The sequence below is a fragment of the Ochotona princeps genome, chromosome 8, assembly GCF_030435755.1.
Source record: "Ochotona princeps isolate mOchPri1 chromosome 8, mOchPri1.hap1, whole genome shotgun sequence".
Lineage (NCBI taxonomy): Eukaryota > Metazoa > Chordata > Mammalia > Lagomorpha > Ochotonidae > Ochotona > Ochotona princeps.
In genome coordinates this window covers 56,139,486-56,160,802 of record NC_080839.1, presented here as the reverse complement: position 1 = coordinate 56,160,802, position 21,317 = coordinate 56,139,486, and the positions used below count along the sequence as shown (strand labels likewise).

Sequence of the window (21,317 nt, the reverse complement as noted above, 5' to 3'; positions counted from 1 at the left end):
GTGGTGTGCTTCGGATTTAGTCACTGCCTAAATGAGGAGAGGCAAAAGTAACCTTCACAGAATCGTAAGACTTATTTGGTCCATGTTTGTGGTAAAAACATCAAGAAATGCATATTTACTTAATAGTTTTGCTAATAAGGCTGCCGTGTATATGCAAAGCACTTGACTTCTATCACATGGTTATTACTTAATCCTCAAATCTATGCTCTATCTACTACTGTTATGCACATGTATTGTTTGAGATTATTTATTGGAAAGGCACGGTAACAGAGTAAGAGGGGAACACAAACAGGCAGATCTTCTATCTGTTGGTTTACTTTTTAAACGGCCGCAACAGCCAGATCTGGGTCAAGCTGAAGCCAGGAGCCAGAAACTCTTTCCTGGTCTCCCATTTAGACAGTAGGGGCCCAAGAACTTGGGTCATCTTCCATTACTTTCCCAGACACATTAGCAGGAAACTGGATGAGAAATAGAACAGCTGAGATTTGAACCAAGAATCTGATATGGGATGCTAGATGTCACAAGTGGTGATTTAAGTTGTGCTACAATGCCAGCCCCATTGTGCTCATCTCAATAAAAACAGGATGAGTAGCCTCTGTATACCCTCCAACTCAAGTACAGCTGACTGGACCATCTGTCCTCCTAACTTCTGCCTTCCACGCTTCCTAGGAAGAACAGAGCTGTAACAGCGAATCTGACCTCACCAAAACCATGATCATAATCATCAGTAGTCATGACAGGCATCTAGTACAGTGGTTAAGATGCTCCTTGGGATGTCTGCATCCCACTGGAGTGCGTGGCTGCAATCCCCAGCTCCCTCCCAACGCTAGATCCATGCTCATAGACACTGTGAGAGCAGCAAAGATGGTTCAAGTACTATTAGACCTGCCACCCACACAGGAGACTCAGGTTGAGTACTGTGCTTTGGCCTGACCCAGCCCTGGCTGTTGCAGGCATTTAAGCAATGAAACAACAGATGAAAGCTTTCTCTCTAACAAAATAGGGGGAAGATATTTTTAAGTGGCAGCTGATCCATTACATTCTGATTCTCTCCCTCTAGCACTGTCTCGATTGTTAAAGGCATCCCCATTTGCTAGAAGAGGAACTGAGGTGTAAGAAAGTAAATCACATTGCTAGTGAATTGCATGGCGAGGATTCAAATTCATGGCCCTCACTTCCAGCTTGGATTGTAGATGCCAGAGCTGGGAAAAGCTTTCTGATGGGTGACTGCACCTTTGGGTGAAGATGAGGAGGGCTCGGGCAGGGTAGGGGCTCTGGGAAGACAGCGGGATGGAGTGTAGGAAGTTGGTGTGAACAATCTAGTTGAGAGTGGAGGGGCAGAGAATAAGAGCTGCAGTATTTCAGTAAACAAGATTGGAGGCTTGAGCAACTGAGTGCCACTGTGGTTTCCTGAGCTAGTGACTAATAGAGTTAGAGGAACTATTTGGACAGAAGGGTCTCTTTCCGGGAGGAGGAAGATTAGAAGTCTTAAGGGAAAACAGATAGGAATTTTGGATGCTATCAGCCTGCTTTTCACAAAGCTTGTTTTCAGAAGACAGAATTTAAGAGAAGAACATGAGTTAAAAGTGCATTGGGGACCTACACTCGCTGTCCTGCCAGAATTCCCCACTGTCAGATCTGACAGACCAGAGAGAACATATTTTGGTTTAGAGCTTTGGATTAATTTGAATTAAAGGATTTAATATTCACATACAGTATCAAGCTCAGATATCTTATTACAAGCAATTTCCTCTATTCCTTCCAGCCAAAGGGATAACAAACATGTAAGAGGCATCCTGTTTGGGCTCAGTCCTATCCTAACCCTTGTATTTTCAAACGCTGGGAGAGGAGAGAGGTTGCTCTGAGTTGGAGCAATGAAGAGGCCGTCTTACCGTGGAGCATGTCTCCTGCTGACCACTGCCCTCTGAGCCCTGGCCATTCAGCACTATCCAATCTCCCAGGCCCTGTTTACCCCAGTCCCAAGGTGCTGGGGCCAGGGAGGGGATAGACACCCAGGCCCTGCTCAGCGCCACTCAAGGCATCTGGAGAAGGCCAAGAAAGTGGTTCTGGTTTTCCACTTTCAGAGAGTACGTGTATTTGCGAATGGCCTGAGTCTGAGTGAGGATGTAAATGAGGCCATGTTCGTGCAAATTCCAGAAATCTGCAGTGGTTCTGAGCTCCAGCCTGCCTCATAAATGGAGTCACGGCCCCTTTCAGGCTCTTCTGCGGTGTCTCCCACCGTGGTGGACTCTGCCTGGCCTGGAGACAGCCATATTTGCCAGGTTAGCCCATGGGACGCTGTAGCTTCCCTCTGCCCCCCTAGGCAGACTCATGAGAACACACTAGTTTAGCACAGACCTGGCTCAGTATCTGATTTTCAGTCATGCATAAGCTTCATCCACGATCACCAGCCCAGGTCAGCCTGAGTGTCTCCCCAGGTCCCGTCCCTATAAACAGCCTGAAGGAAGCGCTCAGGGTTGGGGGGCCCTTCCCTCCCTCTGCGTGGCTCTGACTCTTCAGTGGCAGCTGAGATGCAAATGCGTTCATCCTCACAATGCACCTCATGGGACAATGCAGCCCAAACCTGAGGGTGCAGTGCTTTTTCTGGGGGAAAGAAAGGGATAAAACTTCTTTCCAGTTTGCTAGATGAATTACAAGAGAACACAGGGTCATGTTTTTGTTTTAATCATTAGAATGCGAACTAGCAGTGTGCTGCTAATTGTTAAACAACAGCTCTACAAGGGGGCATGGTGCCTAGCTTGCCAATGTCTGTGGTATAAACATCCCTGCATGGTTGATTTCAAGCTATCAGTGTCAACAGCTCACACATTCCTGGTAGCTTAAGCATTGTGCCCTACAGGCTGGTACAAGTGGCACCTACATACCACAGGGACTAAAAAAAATAACTGCCCCACGGGAAGGAAGAAAGGAAGGAAGGAAGGAAAAGAAAGAAAGAGAAAACAAATCTCTATTTTAACTAAGAACTAAAGTTGCCTGCTGAAATTTTTAGGAAATAGAATAAAGCCAGAATTGAAATTGTAAGAACAAGACTCTGAGAGGGGTGGGTGTGCTCGCTAGAGTCAGAATCTTGCCGGGGAGATACGCTGAGGGTAGGGGGAGAAGTGTAGGAAACAGCTCCAGCTGCAAAGTTGCACAGGCACAGTCAGGCACCATGGGAGCCAGGTTCTCCCAAGGGAGAGAGCAATGCAACAGGAGCATGTCCGTGGGAATGCTGTGCTTTGTCCAGGGGAGGGAGACCAGCCTGATGGCTGTGGGGAGAAACAAAGTGACCAGAGAGAAGAGAGGCTGTTAAGACTTGAGGGAGTTGTCCAGATGTGGGGATACAATGCAATATGCATCTCTGCTTCCAAATCAAAGATGAACTCCCAATGAAACTGTTGGAAATGTGTAGACAATGAGATGCTGGACTGTCTGATGTTGTCTGTATCAGCAATGTCAGGGCACCCTTAAATGACATACTGATTGATGTATAACTCCTTATGAAGGTCTATACTACTGTAGCAACATGGGGAAAATCTGTTGGTGGGTGGGAATTTGGAGGGGAATCCCAGTCTATACAAAATTGCACCACAGGATTCAAAAATTCAAAATAAAAATTTAACAACAACAAAAGACTTGAGGGAGTAATGGGGAGTTGGCGTCAATGGACGGAGAGGTGCCTGAGCTCTTGAACTCTGAGAAGTAACCCTTCGCAAAAGCAAAGAACCCAGGAGTTGAGGTTAGACACAGGTTTGAAACCCTTTGACAATGAGGATTCTCTCAGCGCACGCACGCACACATCTGTGGGCATGGTGTGTGTGAGTGGTGTGTGTGTGTGTGGTGTATGTGGGGTATATGTGTGGTGTGTGTGGTATGTACGTGTGTGTGGTATGTGCATGGTGTGTGTGAGTAGTATGTGTGTGTAGTGTATGTGGAGTGTGTATGTGTGGTATGTGTGTGCATATGGTGTGGTGTGGTGTGTGTGGTGTGTGGTATGTGTATGCGGTATGTGTATGTGGTGTGTGGTTGTGTGTTGTGTGGGGTGTGTGGGGTGTATTTGTGTGTCATATGTGGTATTGCATGGTGTGTGTGTGGTATGTGTAAATATGTGTGAGTGTTATGTGTGGTGTGGTGTGTGAGTAGTGTGTGGTGTGTGTGGTGTGATGTGTGTGATGTAGTAGCGTGTGGTGTGGTGTGGTGTGGTGTGGTGTGGTGTGGTGTGGTGTGGTGTGGTGTGTGTGGTGTGGTGTGTGTGGTGTGGTGTGTGTAGGAGGTGGGGTGTGTGAGTAGTGTGTGTGATGTGTGTGGTGTGGTGTGTGTGGTATGTGTGGTGTGTGGTGTGGTGTGTGCGTGAGTAGTGTGTGTGATGTGTGTGGTGTGGTGTGTGTGGTATGTGTGGTGTGTGGTGTGGTGTGTGCGTGAGTAGTGTGTGGTGGGTGTGGTGTGGTGTGGTGTGTATGTGTGTGGTGTGTGTGTGTGGTGTGTGTGTGTGTGTGTGTGTGTGTGATGGCCCAGAGGGCGAGCACACATGAGAAGTATCCCCGGGTCCTGGGGGCTCTCCCTGTGTTGTCATTGGCTGTCCTCTGGGTCACTAGGAAAGTCAAATGCTGTGACTTGCTGACTCACCGTAAAGGTGGAAGGGCAGGAAACAAACTTTCCTGAAGAGAAGGAGGGGCGTTGATGGAAACATCAGACATTTTCTTTTCAATCCCGTGGTGCCATAAATTAGAAATCTCAAGGGACCGCATCAGGCTCTGGGGCAGGGAATAAGAAAGTGCTGTGTGGGAGCCAAGTGGGAAAATTTGTCTAACACAGAAGGGAAGGCAGGGACGGATCAGTCCCTTCCACATCAGGACCAAAAAATTGGAAAAAGCCCAGAAATTAAGAAAACAGTTTCCAGTGTTTGGGGTTTTGTTTTTAATACATTTAATTTAGCTGTACACCTTCTCTACAAAAAAAAAGTTACTTTTTATAATTTCATAGCACCCGGTGAAATAACAGCGTTAATTCTGTGATGTCACAGAACCAAACTGGAAAATACCAGGAAAGAGGTTTTACTGGGGGGCCCAGTGCAGTAGCCTAGCGGCAAAAGTCCTTGCCTTATATGCGCCAGGATCCCACATGGATGCCGATTTGTATCCCGGTGACCCTGCTTCCCATCCAGCTCCCTGCTTGTGGCCTGGGAAAGCAGTCGAGGACAGCCCAAAGCTTTGGGACCCTGCACCCGTGAGGGAGACCTGGAAGAAGCTCCAGGCTCCTGGCTTCAGATCAGTGCAGCACTGGCTGTTGTGGCCACTTGGGGAGCGAATCGACAGATGGAAGATCCTCCTCTCTGTCTCTCCTCTTCTCTATTTATCTGACTTTCCAATAAAAATAAATAATAATAAATCAAATAAATATTTAAAAAAAAAAAAGAACCACTGGGGATGAGGAAACCAGAAAAGACAAAATTTGAGGCAACAGAGCAATCTGGTGCTAGAAGAGAACACGTGACTTGAGAGGTCAGATGCAGGCCACGTGCAGCAGAGGCACCATCCGTGGAGGTTGGATTAGTGGTCAAGGTCTGCTTGTTCTTGTTCTTGCTCTTTTCCTAAGTCTACATAAAGTTGGAGGCTGGCTTAATAGACCGATGGTCATGCCAAACGGGATTTCTGTTCTTCATTCAAACATTCATTTCTTTCTCTTTATAGCGGAGTGCTCAATAATTCGGGAGGAAAAATACTTGTTCGGAAAGTTGCTGGACAATCTGGTTATAAAGGGAGTTATTCCAATGGTGTCCAATCCCTCTCCCTTCCACGATGGAGAGAATCCTTCGTCATCTCAGGTATGGCTACCACACTGTCAAACGCTGCTAACCTTGACCCCTGAGGACCCCTTGCTCCCCAAGGGGCCCCTTCCTTATGCTCACTCCACAAGAATCGGAAGCATTAGTTCTAATAATTAGGATCATGAAACAATGTGTTAGAATTTCGTGATAAATCACTATCAAGTCAATTTTGGAAATATTAAAAAGCTTCAATTGCTAAGTACCCTGTGGCTAATCTGTAAGTACAATGAAAATTTTAATGAAATGCATTATATTTCATAATCAAGGTTGTAGAACTAGTTGTTTAGCCAGACCAACTGTGCCTCCTTTCTGGAAAATTGTCCCTTGAGATTTCTGTCAGATGAATAAATTTTAACGCAAGCTCAGAGAACTGGACTAGAATTTTATTTTGAAATTTAAAATTTTAATTTAATTATTTCACTTTTATGTAAATAGTTTTACTTAAAAAATGAAGGAAACCATACTTAATTCCAATTATTTATCATTAATTTAATTATTTATCATTAATTAATTTATTAATTTAAATAAATTAATATAATTTATTTAATATAAATTTAATTTAATTATTTCACCCCTTAATCGGCTTCCCCTTTCTAAGGCAATAGAACAAATAATTACTTTCACTTTTCCATGTCAATGAACTAATGACTACTGTGATTTCACAGTGAAAACTATCTTTGTTGTACCATGATCCATCCTCCCACTTTTTAAATTTTGATGAATTTTTGAAGCTCAACATTTGATTTTTAATTTTTGAATTTACAAAAGAAATCAGAACAAAAGTATAATTCAGACCCATACCCCTTTCACTGCTGTTAATGTTCAGTTTGCTTTATCCATTAGCTGTCTATACGTCATTAGGACCCATGAGGAAAAGCAGCCACAGGAACCACGTCCCTTTAACCTGAATTATTTCAGCACGCATCACATGAGAACTAAAGCATTTCCTAAATGACAACACCATTGCCACACCTGAATAAACACTGGTGCAGAACTGTACCTCAAAAACAAGTATTTTTCAAGTGTGTTCAATTATTTCTGAAGTATTATTATTAATATAGAGCCTCAAGTAGTCTTCATAATATTTCCTTTTCTCCTCTCACTTCCTTCCTCTTTTCTATTCCTTCCTTCTCGTTTCCTTCCTCCTTTTCTTTTCTCTTTTTTTTTTTTCGATCCACCTACAATCCCAACAAAATTATGCATTGCATCTAGTTATCACATGCACGTAGTAGCTCTTAGCCTGGAACTATCTCCCATTACAGTCATTTTTTTGGTCACAAAATCCTTGTGCACAGTCTGGACTTCAGACAAATCCTCCTCTTTCCTTGGGTTCAGATTAAATATTCTGGCACAGATTGGTAGTAGCATAGCACAGCCACTGTGTTACACCGCCACAGCCATTCCAAGAGACACACAATGCCAGCTTGTCCAGTTCTTGGTGATGCCAAGGTTTACTTGGATAACGCACCATAGCTCTTCATGGCAAAGATACCTTCTATAACTAATAATATAATTTTATATTGTATTAGAGGTAATAATGAATAATACAAGGTGTCTTTGTATTGGGTGAAGTTTGTTCCTGCAGCAAATAAACCCGATGGTATGAACGTCACGGCTGCTCCTAGTATCGCTTTAGCACAGCCACCCCTTCAGAAGACATGTGATTGGCTGCAGGACTCACCGCAGACACCAAAATCCACAGATGCTCAAATTCCTTGTATAGAATGGTATTGCATGTGCGTAGAATGGAAACGCGCAACATCCTGCATACTTTAAATCATTTTGAATTATAATGCCTAATACAGGGTAACTGCTAAGTAAATAGTTGCTAAATTGTATTGTCCCAGGGATAAGAACAAGAAAATGAAAGCCTGCACAATTCAGCCTGCATGGTACAGATGCAATTCCCCCCCAAATATTTCCTAAGCAAGATGGTTGCATTCACAGGTGCAGAACACGTGCATATGGAGGTCTGTCATTGCAGTCAGACTGCAATAACACAATGACCATTTTTCTAATCCTGCCTTTTCTTCCACATTTATTAGGTAGTATTCTTACATCAAGAAGAATTTTCCACTCTTCACCTGTTATTTTTAAGTGGGCTATAGACTCAAAGACCGGTTTTCAAAATGCCATCTGACCATGTATCCATTGTCATCATCATCCTTTCTGATGCTCAGATTTCCCGAGACTGGCCAGTGGAAGCCCTTCCAGCTGCTGGAGGGTCTACAGTATCATTTAAGCACTACGTCAGATCCCATGCTCCTTTCAGACTTATCCCACAGACCTGAACCACTCACTTTTTCCTAAGGAGAGTCTACAAAATTTTTAAGTAGATGCAGACAAAGTTTTCTGGTTTCCCAACAACACTAAGTGCCATGAGACTCTGTGAGAAAGAGCTACTTCTAAAATGCCGATTGAGGCAAGGAAGAGGGAAAGGTCCCAGGATATGGTGTATCTTGTGATCTGGATGATTGCCTGGGGTCTGCTGCCGTTAACACATCCTATACTCCCAGTCCGTTTCGTGGTTTCTACAGCAGGGTTTATAAGGAGTCTACAAACAGACCTTTTAGGACGCCTCAGCTTGAGCAATCCCTGTTCCTTTCCTGCTAAGTCACACACACCTGTGGTTCAAATTAAACCAGTTTCAGTCTCCATTTTGTAACAAATGATTCCGAGCAGGAATCATAGAAAATGCTAGTGCCCAAAATACAGGTACGTTGGGAGACAGAGAAACGTAACGACCACACGGTGCCTGCCAAGTACCTCCTAGCTAAACAAGAGCACTTCAACCTGCAGTATTTAGCCTGTCATCCAAGATTTCTGAGATTTAGAAATAAACTGATTTCCATGAAAATATAGATTTTAGCGCTTTTTTTTTTTTAATGAAAATCAACCTGCTGAGATGTTTCCCTATAAATCTCAACTTCCTTCTCCCTTCATTGCATGTAACTGTATCTAACCCAAAACACTTTTCACCTCTGGTCACTAAACATTCACACTTCTGTGCCAGTTAGGGAACCCTCCTCCTATGGCGGAGTTAGGGGAGCGCACTTGACTGCAACCTATAACTATCAACTCACTGGGGTCAAGGAGCAAGGTTCACGGTCAACACCTTGAACTGGATCCAGCCAGAATCCCCCTCTGAAGACCCAGATGCTTCTGTGACCTTTCTCTGGGTTTCATTTTCTAATTTTTTCAGGTCACAGTGAGCCCATTACCGAACTTACCAAGAATCATTAACTTACTTCGGCAGGGCGGCTGTGGAGAGCCATGTGCATTTGTGATCAGCATGGTCTCTGGCTAGCCCATTGATCCACATTTCCAAAAACTGCCTGCATGCTTTTTTTTTCTGAATGAAAACAGAAGTCCTCAGTCTCAGATGTGAGAAAAATGACAAAGAGAGGCGAACATTATGGCCACCTCACTTTCCCAGGGCCTCGGTCATGGTCTGTACTCGGAATAGGTCTGCGTGGATGGGGGACCTGGGAATGCCAAGTTCCATTCGGCAGGTGATTCAAATGAGGTGAAGTCACGCAAATAAACCCAGATATTTTCCCCCATGTTCACATGAGGCAGCATTTATAGGTCATACAGGATGCAATTTCACCTCTCCAAGGAGCTCTGCAATACCTCTGAAATATTTCCAAATCTTCTCAGTGTAGTGGGTAGGGCCACAGCTCTCCTTATACTTTTTAAGTGGAAAAATGAGTCACGGAAGATAAGGCCATTCAGCAACAGTCACATCCAACCCGACACCTGCATCGCCTCACTCCTAATCACAGACACTCTGTTCTTTGTTCGTCACAGCCTCACAACCCCTTGTGCCACCAGGAGGTTGGGCAAAACTGCACTCTTGACTCTGCTCCACCCCTGGGAACTCCACGCTCTACTTGTCCCTGTCTCCACCACAAGTCCCATCCTGCTGATGTGGTGCCCCCGGGGGAGAGCTGAGATGTTCGCACTGTAGGCAAACTCAGTCATGCTTTGGTGTCTGCAAGCTTTTGGCTTCAAGCCTTGTACAGTTATCCAAGTCCGTTCATGTTCAGGTCCATCCTATAGAACAGCACTGTAGTGGCACAGAACTTATACATATTCCTCTCACACATTGAAACCATTTCTACATTTCTTGCAGTATCTACTACAAGGCTAAGTCCTAGGAAAATCATCGTAATGCTGTATTCCTCAGGGTGGAGGGTGGCAATAGAAAATCTATGTTCAGTACAGATGCATTTTTCCCAAATATTTGCCATCAGCAGTTGGCTGAATTCATAGACGTGTAACTCACAGACACAGAGCACCTACTGCGTCAGATACAGGTGATTCTCTCCCAAGGGGGTGTGGCTTGGAAGAGCCAGGCATTAAGAGATTTCTTTCTGCAACACGTATTTCTTGAGCACCTGCTACACTCCAGACACTGCTTAAAGCCAGGAGAATTCAGTGCTTCCCAAGTCAGAAAAATTACTTTTTTTTTTCAGATGCTTCCTACTGATTGCTTTCAGGTTAATTGCAGAACAACGCTCCTACAGTGCAATTTCAGGCATCACCTCACGGTCACAGAAAGACACGGTGGCCTGCTCAGGCCATTTTCAGTCATCGGAGGCTTAGTACCTGCGAATGCAAGGCCTGATCACTTTGCTTCACTGCCTCTCTTGTTTCCCTGACATACATTTTCCTCTTCCTTACCCGACATCCAAGCAGTCTCTCCCCAGGAGGATAGCACGCAGTTCGTTTTCAAGGCTGATCTGTATCCACCTGCTTTCAGGTTTCTCGATTGCCATGGAACTGAATGACTCCCATAGGATCTGGTAAAGTGAGAAGTAGCCATCTAGGCACACACATTGCCAGCCTGAGACCAGAGCATGCTGTCACCTCAAAGGAGAGCATCCAGAATGTTTCCGGTTCACCTGCAGTTACATGCCAAGCCACATGTATAAGCTCCCATGTCACAAATTCATGAACGAAAGAAGGATTACCAGCGTTCAATAGCTCTGGATCGTGGTGGTTGTATTGATGGCATTCTAATATTCATAAAGCGCAGGCCAGACAGGAAAACAAAAAGCCAACTTGCCTTCCTTAGTAGAATCACAACTCAGAACCAGGGAGACTGACTGCTTTTGTAGAACTTTAGAGAGATCAATTGGAAGAGTCAACCTGTCAGTACGGAACCATCTAAAATTCCTGTGACAAAAATAAATCTCTTCTCTCTCTCTCTCTCTCTCTTTTTTTTTACAGAAAGTAAGCCTCAAAAGGGTGTAACCTACCCATCAGCTCTTACATATTCAGCCTCCAAAAGCCCAGCTGCCAAAGCAGGCAAGTGTCCTCGTGTGATTTAATCTAAACCTTCTGCGTTCACAAACATGCAATATTGTGTTTTGGGAGATGATGTCGAAATCAGCATCTTAACCGGTTGAGCTCCACTGACTTTCGCAGTGTTTTAACAGATGCCAAGAACACGAGCACAGAAACCGATGGGATCAGGTGGCAGGGACATAGGTGGGAAGGCTTTCATTTTTTTTTCTTCATAATTCTAAGATTGTTTTTGTTTGTGTCATTTTTCATTCAGAATGACTGTCGCCTTGCATTCGCTCGTATTGTTACTTTAGATGACACAAGATTCTTTCTGGGAGTGTTTCCTGGCAACTCAGAGGAAAAGGGCTGTAACTACTTAGGTATGAAATGAAGGCAGGCAAAGGAAATGGTGTGGCTTATGTGATAACAGCGAGAAGCTAATCCTAATCACCCAGGCCCAAAATGCACAGTTTATAGGATTATGTCAACCTGACTTCCATTTGAGCCACAAGTGGTATACAGGTAGCTTTCAAGCCAAAAAAACAAACGACAACAACAAAAAAAAACCTTTTTGCAGGATTCTGTGTTAAATCAATAATTGCACTATACATTATTGTGTCTTTGGGGTGTTTTGATTTTCCACACAAAGAGAAGCTTTATAATGGGATTTTGCATTTGCTTCCAGAAACTATTGATGTACTTCAGATGAATGTGGCTTAAGAAAGTGATGGAAGCTAGCATTTACTGAGCCTTGGCTGAGTTGCCAGGCACTGTTTCAAGCGCTTTACCTGTTCATTGCTTTTAATCACCCCCAGGCTACTCTTGGTTTATCCTATTCTTAACGCCTAATTTACAGGTTGAAGTCAAGTCAGCACAGATAAACTAAGTAACTCACCAAGCCGCCAGAAATAGAGCTGAGAAGCCAACCTGGACAGCTTAGCCCCAGAAAGCCCCGTCTAAATCTTTATCCTAGGTTTTCCTTATGCTAAGAACCTTGCCTGTGGAGTCCCAGTTTGGGGAACTTTGCCTCATAAATAGGGACATCTTGTTTTTTCCTTTAGTAACTATGCTAACTGTATCTTTCCTGGCTTTTTAATTAATGAATTGCTCTAGACTTGTCTGCTTAATTGTAAGGATACAAGTGCTGCCACCCACCAAACCCCCAAAACAGCCAAAAAAATGTTAAAGAAAAACAAAGCAAAAGTCATCACACTACTTGACTTTTAAAAAAAAAACACGGGCCGGCGGCGTGACCTAGTGGCTAAAGTCCTCACCTTGAATGCGCCAGGATCCCATTTGGGTGCCGGTTCTAATCCCGGCAGCTCCACTTCCCATCCAGCTCCCTGCTTGTGGCCTGGGAAAGCAGTCCAGGACGGTCCAAAGCCTTGGGACCCTGCACCCGTGTGGGAGACCTGGAAGAGGTTCCAGGTTCCTGGCTTCGGATCAGTGCGCACCGGCCCGTTGTGGCTCAATTGGGGAGTGAATCATCGGACAGAAGATCTTCCTCTCTGTCTCTCCTCCTCTCTGTATATCTGACTTTGTAATAAAAATAAATCTTTAAAAAAAAACACACAACAAAGCTATAGTGATTAAAAGTGCATGATATTAGCATGAAGCACGTACCCAGGACTATGGAATGAAACAGAAAGCCTAGAAGTAGAAGAAATGTACAGCCATCTGATCTTTGATGAAGTTACTGAATTACATATTGGTGAAAGAATAGTCTCTTTGATAAATTGGGGGTGGGAAAATTGCATTTCCACATGCAGGATAGTAAAACTGAACCCAATCTCCCACCATGACTCACTATTTACAAACATGAACTCAAATTCAATTAAAGACTTACTGTTATCTTTAAATAAACAAATATAATTTTCTTTTAAAAAGACAAATATAAGATCTGAAACTATGAATTAATAGGAGGAATAGGAAATATACAAGGGCATTGTAATGCATAAGGATTTTTGTCTTACCTGTCTCCCCCCCCCAAAAAAAATAAAAAGCAAAACTAGACAAGTGGGATTTCAACAAATTAAAAAGTTTATATACAGCCAAAGAATCAATCAACAAAGTAAAAAAAAATCCACAGAACAGGAGAAAATATTTTCAAGCTACAAATATGACAAAGAATTAAAAACCAGAACACATAAGGAACTCACACAACTCAAGAGCAATAAATAAAGTACAATAGATTAAAATAGACATTGTCCCACAGAGAATGTAAGAATAAGCAATGGATAAATAAAGAAAATGCACAATATCACTGACCATCAGGGAAATGCACATGAAAACCACAAGACATCACCTCACTCTGGTTAGGTTGGCTATTCCCAAAAACACAAAACATAACTGGGGCTGCAGAGTATATGGCTAAGAGGGAACCCCTGCATTCTTCAGTGGGAAAGCTGAATTAGTACAGACCTTGCGGAAAAGAGCGTGGAAGTTCCCCCAAAACATTGCCAACAAAACTATTACATGATACAGAAATCCCAGTCCTGGGTTTATCTACAAAGCAATGAAATCAGTTTCTCAAAAGAGATATACACACTCCCTTAGTCATCACAGCACAGTTCACAGCAAGCAAGCGTACATCCACCAAGTACGGGACATAGCACAGTGGGATGCTATTCAGACATCAAAAAAAAAAATGAACTTCCATAATTTGTAATAACATAGATAACATTAGAGGTGATTGCGTTAAGTGGAACAAGCCAGGTATACAATGATCAGCACGGCATGATCTCACTTCCATGGAGTCAGGAGTCGATCTTAGAGAAGTTGAAAGGGAAGAGAATGGTGGTTCAGTGCCTGGAGAAGGTGGGGAAGAGGAGAGGAAGGGAAGGGGACAGGGAGGGGTAGTAACATGTACTAAGTACAGTTAGAGGAAAGAAGTTCTGGTCTTCTGCACAGTAAGGTGTGTCAGGTAACAATAATGCCCTGTGTATCTTAAAAGCTAGAATTCCAAATGTTTTCAACATAAAAAAATAGTAAATATTTGAGAAGATACATTTATCAATTGAACATCACACAATGTGTACAGGTAGCAAAGTACCACATAGTATCTTATAAATACATATAATTTTCTTTACCAGTTACAAATTTTAAAAATATATATTTTAAAAGAACCCTAATTGCAAGGATATAGCTATTCCCTTCCGCCACCCACAAGCTGGCAGCAGGTGGTAATGTTTCATGGCCCATTTCTGTGGTGTCATCCGCCTTCTGTAGCTGTGGACACAGGGAAGAACAGCTGACAGAAGTCTCCTTAGGTGGCAGGTGTCTGTGGTTTCATCTGGCCCGGAAGCCAGAGCTAATATCCCAGTTTCTGAGTACTTGTCGCATGTGGCTGGCTGTCTTGACTTAAGGGGTTGGTGTTCAACTTCATTTTAGACCCTTCATGTTCTGCAGAAATCTGGGTCCCCACCCCTTTCTCCAAGCCAGCTTCCTGATCCCTGGGTACAACAACCTCCTGGGCAGCTCTTTCCCACGGAGCCATGGGAAGTGCTGAGGCTCCCTTTGGCACTCTCTGGGGTCTGAGAACAGGGATGGGATGAAGTGCTTCCTCTTGCATCTCGCCTTATTTCTTAACCTAAGGCCTACAGACCCGATTTACTGTAGCTGCACCTGCAACCCTTACAGCCATGGGGCTGGGACAGTCCCCATACTCCAAAAGACTTAGAAAAAAAGAAAAAAAAAAGGCTCAGAAAAAAAGAGGGAGGGAGGAAGAGAAAAAGAAAGGAAGGAAGGAAGAAAAGAAAGAAACAAAAGAAGGAAAGGAGAAAGGAAGGAAAAAATGAAGGAAGGAAGGAAGAAAGCAGGAAAGAAAGAAAGAAATGAAGGAAGGAAAAGAAAGAAAAAAGAACAGGGAAAAGGCCCAATGTACTAGTTTTGGAATGCTGACGTCCCATATATTGGAAGGCTAATTAAGAGTCTGCTTCTGATCCAGCTGCTCACTAATGCACCTGGGAAGGCAACAGGACATCATCCAAGTGCTCACCTCTGACCCTCGTGGTGGTGTTCCTGGCTCCTGGCTTCACCCTAGTCAGCCCAGCCATGAAAGTCATTTGGACAGTGAGCCAAAGGTCAGAAGATTTCTTTTTCTTTTTTTCTTTTTCTTTTTTTTTCTTTTTCTCTTCTTTTTCTTTTTTTAATCGGAAAGGCAGATGTACAGAGAGGAGGAGAGACAGAAAAGTAGATCATCCATGGTTCACCCCACAAGCTACCGCAAAGGCTGGAACTGAACCAATCCGAAGCCAGGAGCCAAGGGTTTCTTCCAGGTCTCCCACGTGGGTACAGGGTCCAAAGGCTAAGGGCAATCCTTGACTGCTTTCCCAGGCTACAAGCAGGGAGCTGGATGGGAAGCGGGGCTGCCAGGATTAGAACCAGTGCCCAATTGGAATCCCAATGCATTCAAGACTAGTACTTTAGTCACTAGGCTATCATGCCGGGCCCAGGTCAGAAGATATCAATGTCTTTCCCTCTCCTTTTCTCTGCCTTTTAGATAAAAACAAAAACAAAACCCAAACAAGCTCTGCTCCTACAATGCGAGCAGAAGCATCTGTGTACCCGTGACACAGAAGAGCAGTGGTAGGAGAGCCTTGTCTCCCCTCTTTTGGGGGCCCCTGCCGCTGCAGTGTTGTTGAATGACTATCTGGCACCTCCCACCTTTGCTTCTTAGTGGGGGTGGGCAGGGAGGAGACAAGGCCCAGGGGAGGGGAATGAATTTCTTCCTATCCTGAACACTGCACCCCCAGGCTGCCTCCATCCCATCTGCTTGCCTTCCGCTCACTGGCCTTGAGCAAGGTGGCTCTGGTGTTTGTTTTGCTACCTGTACTGGTTGCACAGGAATGGCCCCAGTTGTGGCAAATTCACCGGCATTCCTTCTGCTTTAGAAAGGTGCACTTAGGCCCTTCTGACTTCAGCTTTTGGCTGGAATCTGGGTAACAGGAAGCCTCCCATGCCATCTCCTGTAACCATGGCCATCTCTCTAATAGGTGTTTCTGCGTGCCAGACACCTGTGCGACAACAATCCTGAGACTGGGGCCAAGTGTCTTCCCTCCTTGCAACTAAGGAAGCTGCTGTTACAGAAGCTGCGCTCAGACAAGCTTAGGCACTTGCCCAGGAGCATAGTTCTACCAGCCCACACAAAATCCAAACTCTGAGTTTCTCACTTTGCAATTAGGGTTGAGGCCAGAGAAACTGATGTGGTCGAGATGAGGTGGGGCAGGAGTGATGGCCAAATGACAATTGGAATTATAGGGTCAATTCCATTTCTTTTGAGGACCTCCATAGGAGAGATCATTTCCAGAACTTCTCTGTCCTAAGTACCACGGCCAAGTTTAACACCAGCTACACCCAACAAGGACTTGTGCTAGTTGCCTAAACCTTGGCATCCAAGAGAATACATGGTCTAGGGCACTTTTCCCACAATCTGCTTTTACTTCAATTCATTCACTGTTGATGTCTTTGTCCTGCTTACACCTCAACCTCCCATGACAGTGCCACTAGATGTTACCGTCAACTTCTTAGTACCAGATCATGCATGGTCTTCACAGCCAGAAACCCAAAGCTCACTCATTCATTCTCCATATATTAAGCATCTCCTGCATGAGCTAAGTATACCAACATACCATACCACACCACTTCTGATCCAGCTCCCTGCTAATGCACCCAAGAAAACAGCACCTGACCCAAGTACTAGGGCTCCTCCCATCTATGTGGGAAACTCAGCAGGGTTTGCTGGCTCCTGGCTTCAGCTGGTCCAGCCCCCCAGCCATTGATCTATTTGAAGAGTGAATTGGCAAGAAAGATCAGCTTCTCCTTTTCTCTCTGGAACTCTGACTTTAAAATAAATACATCTTTCTTTACAAAAGAAAGTCACAAGCTCTCTAAAGAGTAAAAGTTGGCCCATCTGAGTCGAAGATGCCAGTGAGAACCATCAGAGGGGCCCTTCAGTGCTGCTTTTCTTTAAATGACAAATTCCCATAGAAATTGAGGGTAGTGGGAGAGAAAGCAATGCAAGAACCAGCAATTATTCGGCCCTCAGCCTGTAGTTACCAAATTTGTCTTCATCTAAGAACGTGAGTTAGCAGGTAAATCATGTTAGGATGACCCCAAAAAGCATAACAACCTTCTTCCAGGAAATGTTCTCATTGGAAAAACTGAAGCATCTCAGTCCGCCGTGTGGGCTCCCGCTGAGGACAGATCTGAAGCCAGCCATTGCAAGGCTGTTCCCCCAGGAAATTAGCAACCATTGAGCATAGGCTGCTATTTGGCTAGCACCTTGGCTGTGGAGAGCTAAAGCAAAACAGGGAAATGTTGATTTGTAGAAATTAACCAAAAAACTGAGAAAGCACATTTCTGGTGCCACAGCGAGAGAAGGGAAAGCGCATCTTTATTAGTGGCTATGGAGCAAGACCAACAGGAAACTCCTCCCGCTTCCCCTGGGCCGTGTGCTAAGTGCCTGCCCTGGAAGCAAGTCAAGCCCAAGTTTGTTGCAACAAGGTGGACTTCTCAAGAACCTCTCGCTGCCTGGCCACAGCAAGGCCATTCTTCACCCTCTCTTGAGATCAGATGGCTTTGATGAGCTCTCAGGATTCTTGGGCCATGTCTAATAGAATCTCTTCAGGACTCTAAAAGCTGCTCATGACTTACTTTCCAGAATATTCCTCTTGTGTGAAAAACAACATGTGGATCCATACCTTGACTCTTGTTTCCTGTTACCTATGTAAGCTTCAAAAGGTTTTCCGACCTCTCAGAAAAACCATTTCTTATCTTCAAACTAAGAATGTGTGATCAACATTAAATGTGAGGGGCTGGCATGGTGGCATAACAGGTAAAGTTTCCACATGTTACGCCAGCATCCTATATGAGTACCAGTTAGTGTCCCAGCTGGTCTGCTTCCAATCCAGCTCCCTGCTAATGATCTGGGAGAAGCACAAAAAGATGAACCAAGTACTTGGGTCACTGCCATCCATTCACTTTAGATGAAGCTCCTGGCTTCAACCTGGTCCAGCTCTGGCTATTGCAGCCATGTGGAGGTGGGGGTGAACCAGTAGATTAAAGATCTCTTTCTCCCTAACTCTTCCAAGTAAATCGATATTAAAAATAATATTAAAAGTGAATGCTAATGCAAATTATCTGGCACACAGTAGATGCCAAATGCATATGAGATATCTTGCCCTGCCCCCCGCCATGTAGAACTTGTAACAGGGAAAAAAATGTAATGATAGAACCACATCCTATCTCAATCTTCTACTGCCCATGCATCATGCCAAATTGTCTTCCGTCTCCTTCACTTCACCTTATCTTGACCCACTGAGAGCACTGGGAGGATGGATAAACAGGCAAGGTCATAAATGACAGCTTCAGCTGTTTGTTTAGTGCCTATCATGAACCAAGCACCAAGAGGGTCCCTTCTATGCACGACATCCAATTCCAGCAGCAGCCTACCAAGTAGGTGTGGCTATCTGCTCTATACAGCCGAGGGAGCCAGGCTCGGAAAGCTTGAATGACAACATTGGGGAGGGTGGAGGAGCCAGTTACGATCCTCAAATCAGAATTCCAAAACCTGCCCACCCACCCCTCCATGGATCAGAAACTCTAAGTAGAGACCCAGAATCTGCATTTTTACCACCACTGTGAGATGATAAGCCAAGGATAGGGAACTCTAAGCACACAACACCTGTGGCTGTTGAGAAGGTGGCCATTTGCAGCTGTCCTTGACCATTTCCAACAGTAATCCTTGGATGTCAAAAGCATAAGAGAACTTTAAAAGTGCCTCTTTTTAAAGATTTATTTATCTTGTATTGGAAAGTCAGATATACAGAGAGGAGAGACAGAGAGGAAGAGCTCCCATCTGCTGATTCACTCCCCAAGCCACCGCAAATGCCAGAGTGGAGCTGACCCAAAGCCAGGAGCCTGAAGCTTCTTGCAGGTCTCCCATGCAGGTGCAGGGTCCCAAGACTTTGGGCTGTCCTTGACTGATTTCCCAGGCCACAAGCAGGGAGTTGGATGGTAAGTGGGGCAGTCGGGATGTGAATCAGCGCCCATATGGGATCCCTGCACATGCAAGGCAAGGACTATAGCCACTAGGCTACTGCGCCAGGCCCAAGAAGTGCTTTTCCAGGAAAGTCTTTGAGGAAAAAAAATCAGATTTCCACATTATCTGAAATTGTATAAAGAAGCCATTTTACTGGATGTGTTTCAATTGCTCATAAAGAACTTGGTTCCAGGAAGAATTCACCTCGGCTCACATCAAAAACACTATACTGAGTGAAGAACTCGGAGCAACCAAAGCCAGTGAAGGGATTTCCTCTGTGCTGGGCAAGGCAGTTCTCACCCATGCAGGAGAGTAAGCAAAACCAGCAGGCCAAGCAATCCCCCAAAGTCCAGAGAAACCGGCTTTAGGACAAGTCTGTTTTCTAAGCACTTAGCGCAGACTGCCCTCAGGATATTTAACCACTCTTTTAGCAAATCCATTCTACTGAAGACAGACTGGAGTGTCAGAAGCTAGGCAATTAGACAATGGTGTCAGAAAACAATAACTCATAGTTTCCAATATATCTGTACTTCTTAAAAGTTTACCTTTTTATTGAAAGGTATCAAGATATACTTAGGCAAGATCTTTACAGATCAGATCAGTGTATATTTTCCTAATAATACCATATTTGTAAGATTGAAAATACCATACATAATAAGCTTAAGGTGGGAAAAATGTTCACTTGCAACTGTCACAATGAGCAATTTCTAATTAAAATGTCCTATCAGTACATATGTATGTGAAGATCAGTATATATGTATGTGTTTCTCTCCAAATTTATATTTAATATCTTCTCCCTGTATGAAGGAGATCAATCTTAGGCCTCTGGCTTCCAAAAGTCATCAGTGCCTCCTGGCATTTCAGAGCAAATCAGGCACTCCTGAGAATTTCAGAACCTCCCTGGGACTTGTTAGAAAAGCCAAATCCCTTCAAAGGCATGAGAAAGATGGTCCAAACACTCCAAGAACTCTACCCGACCTTGAGTGCTCTGGCATAGCCCACAGGCAGATTCAAGGGTAATCAACTACTAACAAGAAGCAGGGTGAATGAAAGGTCTGTTTTCTGCCTTGGCCAGCTCATGCCTGCAAGGTTAACCTGAGTGACTGAACTCCAACCCCAGCTCCAGAGTCTCTGTTCCCTGAGCTGCTCTCCCAAGTCGTTGCAGGAGTGGCAGGGCTGGGTGTGGAAGCATGCAGCTGCCAGTGCTGGGGGCTCCCCAGCATGCCTTTTGCATCCAGCTCCTCCAGGGTACAGCTCCAATGCCATTCCTCAGGCGGCCACATAATGTCACAGAGGAAGCAGGGTGGTCCCCAGGAAGAGAGCGATTCCTTCTTATCTCTGATGCTGTCCCCTTGGGCTGCTGTCCTGTGAACCAACAAGGCATCACCCTGAAGTAGAGGGATGCTGAAAGGGGGTTAAAAATGCTCTCCCTCGCTAAAGACACCCACCTCCAGCCCCTGGAACTTCAGCATGTTTCCTTGTAGTGGCAAAGGAACTGGGGATGAAAAGCCAGACTAATGTGACTAAATTAAAAATCTGGACACGGGGATTACCTGGGTGGGCCCTAAATGCAGTCAACTGCATCCTTATAAAAGGGAGGAGGCAGATCTCACACCCCCCAGGTAAGGTCGGTACCTTACCTGGGCAGGTAAAGGTGAGTAGAGGAAGAATTGAGAATGCTGACCTTGCAGGTCAGGAGCACCCACAGCCAGCAGACACAGAGCAGATGCTGCCCTACAGCCTCCTGAGGGCACCTCAGGGTACTCAGCACAGCTAACACCTTGAGTCTTAACCCAGTACACTGCTTTTGGCATTCTAGCCACGAGACAGTACCTCTGTGTGGCTTGGAAGCTCCCAGTGTGTGGTAATTTGTCATAGCAGCCCTGGAAACTAACACAGATGCACAGGGGGCAGCTTGTACCCCGAGTGGGGCCCAGCATGACATGTGGTAATGAGTAGTGGTTCTAGCCCAGGGTTGGGGTGCCATGTCCCCTCAGGAACCTCAGTGTGTCTCCCTCTGCTTAAGACAAACCCCCATGTGCTCAGTGGTGGCCATTTATGCCCTTGCCCTAAACCTTCAGTCCTACTCTCTGGGTACCCGGAGCACAGCCTGAACCTCCACTGACAGAAAGGCAACTGCAGCTCTGCAGGACATTG

The 21,317-nt window shown here is 44.8% G+C and overlaps 1 protein-coding gene across 2 annotated transcripts in view; it reads left to right on the top strand.

The window, feature by feature from the left end:
• Positions 1 to 21,317, top strand: part of VIT (vitrin) — a 103,110-nt gene that overhangs the window by 41,634 nt on the left and 40,159 nt on the right. Inside the window, exons 5-6 of one of the 2 annotated variants that reach the window (XM_058668091.1) lie at positions 5,691 to 5,824; positions 11,063 to 11,146. In XM_058668091.1, the coding sequence (XP_058524074.1) occupies positions 5,691 to 5,824; positions 11,063 to 11,146 (218 nt within the window). The remainder of the gene's footprint in view (positions 1 to 5,690; positions 5,825 to 11,062; positions 11,147 to 21,317) is intronic. The other variant, XM_058668090.1, reaches the window with a different exon arrangement.